We start from the raw sequence: 2,830 nt of genomic DNA, 5'->3' as shown, positions 1-2,830 counted from the left end.
TTACTTTGAAATTATATGATTTGAATATTATAACCGATTCCTAAACTGCTTATTGTAAATCTCTGTATTCAAAAAGATAAATATTTATAACAACACTCAAAATTTAAAACTAACTAATCAAGCTAACATGAAAAATGAAGAATTAATTAAGAACTAAAAAGCCAAAACACGCACGAAGTTCCACTTAAGCTTTAACTACACTCTAGCCAGTAATAAATTAGGTTGATAGAGATTCCGATATAGGGACAGATTCAATCAATTTGTCTAATTAAGAGAAGAAACAAAACAAAACAAAACAATGAGCGAGCAACATTATCCTTAATTTGGAATTAGACAGATTTCATATGAAATTAGAGTGACAGAGAAAAAAAATCTAGTGTAAAAGGAATTCAATGCTGTGTATAGAAAGCAATATTACACACATTCGCCATTTTATTTTAGCATGATGATTTAATTTAATTTGCAACTATAAGTAAAAGTTATGGACCACAAAGCGCAACAAAGTTGAACCAAATTAAGATGAATAATAAGAACACTGCATAAGTGAAACATCCAACAACAAAGCAAAGTAATAAATATATAAATTGTCCCTCCGCCATGAACAAAAATGGAACTAATAGTAGTTCCCTTTTTTCTTACAGCACATACAGCATATACGCAATAGAGTTACACCAAAATCAGCCATCAAAATCAGCTACCAGTATAAAATACATGTTGAAATACAAATACACATTGAAAATAAATTAAACCACACATATATCTATACACAAATACATTAGTTGCTGATTTTAGTAGCTGATTTTGGTGTACAAATAGCATTTTTGTACCGGATAATACATGTCAAAAATCAAAGTAAAGAAATTAAATGTGACTGGTGCATATATACATACATAATAATGAGAAGAAAATTAAAAGACGAACCTATTCGATGAGAGAGAGTGATGAAATTCACGGTGGTGAGAGTAGAATTGAGAGGATCCGAGGTTCATCTCGGCGCAGTAGTAATCAGTAATGCTAGGGACTTTAAAAGAAGCAGCTGACATGATCACTCCGATCCAAACCCCACTTTTACCCTTTTTTCTTTTTCTTTTAATTTGAAGCAAAAAAAAAGATTGTCTTAGATGAGAGAAGTAAGATGATGATTATTATCGTTGTTCCAAGAAGTGAAAGCATTACTCCAATAATAAAGAGAATTTGGATCAGAGAAATTAGGCACATGATGCTGCTGCTCGATCTGGTTTTGGCAATAATAACCACCATTGATGAGGTTTTGTTGCATCGGCATCATAGTTGGAGGTAACAAGATAGAATCATAGCTTGAAGAAGAAGCAGCAAAGACATGATTATTTTGAAGAGCAGCATCAGAAGTGAAGGTGTGGAATAAGGAGGGGAGATTCACATCATCGTTGTTGTTGTTGATCTGAGAAGAAGTAGTGTTTGGGTGTGGGTGGTTGAGACGACGCTTGTTCTTCCTGGAACCGCCGCCAACAGGAACGTTTCTGAGGGTTCCACCTCTTGTCCAGTATCTCTTGCAGGCTTTGCAGAAGTGCCTTGGCTGTGACAAGCTGTAGTTGTTGTAGTAACAAAACTTGGTGTTTGATGAATCACATCGAGGGCACTTTACTCCCCCTTCCTCCTTCTGCTTCTCCATTCTTGATTATGATCAGGTACCTGCTCAAGCCATCAAATGAGATGATGAGTTTCTAGGTTATGATGATCATAATACTATATATTCTCTTCCAAACACAAACAAACAAACAAACCTCTTCTACTGCCCATTGCCTTAGTGCCATGTTTTCAAACGAATATATATATCGAGAAATGTTGAATAGTCATTAAAATTTAGGTGAATGCTATCTTATCCTCTCTAAAATAATATGTAAGTTACTCTCTCTGATGTGTCATATTTTAATTGGATGTTTATTTTAATGAAGGAGTACAATGGGGAGGAATAAATGTATCGCTGGCCAATGAGTTACTGCATACATAAGGCGGCAGGATTCGAACCCCCAACACTTGTTTAAGCGGACTAGTGAGCTAACTACTAGACAAACCCAACTTGGTTCAAACCATTACAAGCTAAGCTTATTAATTAATTAATTAACATCGATAACATACGTACGAGGCTTTTTATATATATCTACCTAATATAGTTTCACGTGATGGGCCTGCTATTATAGTGGATTTTAATTTCGATGGTTATTATTATAATAATGGATTTCGAATATATGAAGGACATTCGAAATCCAAGAACTAAAGCAGAATTGAGTAGGAAATCTTTAGTGCTTCAACAAATTTATGACCCTATATATTATTCTTGATCGGTTATTTATATTAGATGACGTTACTATATATACTTGGTCGAGGGAAGAATCCCTAAGAACTGAGTCTCCAATGCAGTAAATTATTAGATGGATATGAGACAAATTAAAGTAAGAAAGCATGGCAAGGAACGTAAAAGTGATGGAGTGATAAAAGTTCCAAATGAAAGGGACAAAAAGCCAGCATGTATGTGCATGTCTATTGACTCCGATATAGGTAATTTCCATTTAATGTAACAATTTGCTTCTATACTTGTACACATGTATATACGTACACATATTGTTATTGTTAATAATCAGAAAATGATAAAGAAGGACAATAAACCGTTAATGGGGGTGTCAGAGGAGAGGAACAGAAAGGGTAAGAGAATAAAGCAAAACGCAGATGCAGATTTGTAGTCTCCCAAGGGATCTTCTCTACTCCTTCATTTTTTTTTCTTTTTTCATTCTTTGTTTGGGATCCAAGTTGTACATTAAAATTAAATTAAATGATTAAATCTCTAAATCCA

General features: G+C 34.0%; 1 protein-coding gene across 1 annotated transcript; it reads right to left on the bottom strand.

The window, feature by feature from the left end:
* Positions 1–544: 544 nt before the first annotated feature.
* On the bottom strand, positions 545–2,248 carry LOC112784198 (dof zinc finger protein DOF4.1). The gene is made up of 2 exons (XM_025827323.3): positions 1,764–2,248; positions 545–1,671 (listed from the first exon to the last, which is right to left on the bottom strand). The coding sequence occupies exon 2, from the start codon at positions 1,649–1,651 to the stop codon at positions 1,118–1,120; it is 534 nt and encodes a 177-aa protein (XP_025683108.1). The 5' UTR covers positions 1,652–1,671; positions 1,764–2,248; the 3' UTR covers positions 545–1,117.
* Between the last annotated feature and the right edge of the window lie 582 nt (positions 2,249–2,830).

Source organism: Arachis hypogaea, chromosome 20 (assembly GCF_003086295.3).
Source record: "Arachis hypogaea cultivar Tifrunner chromosome 20, arahy.Tifrunner.gnm2.J5K5, whole genome shotgun sequence".
Taxonomy (NCBI): Eukaryota; Viridiplantae; Streptophyta; class Magnoliopsida; order Fabales; family Fabaceae; genus Arachis; species Arachis hypogaea.
The sequence above is the reverse complement of the archived record's forward strand: the minus strand, read 5'-3'. Positions and strand labels throughout refer to the sequence as shown.

What these genes read in the sequence shown, in the direction of transcription:
- LOC112784198 (XM_025827323.3), bottom strand. Translation starts at nt 1,651, where the DNA reads ATGGAGAAGCAGAAGGAGGAAGGGGGAGTAAAGTGCCCTCGATGTGAT.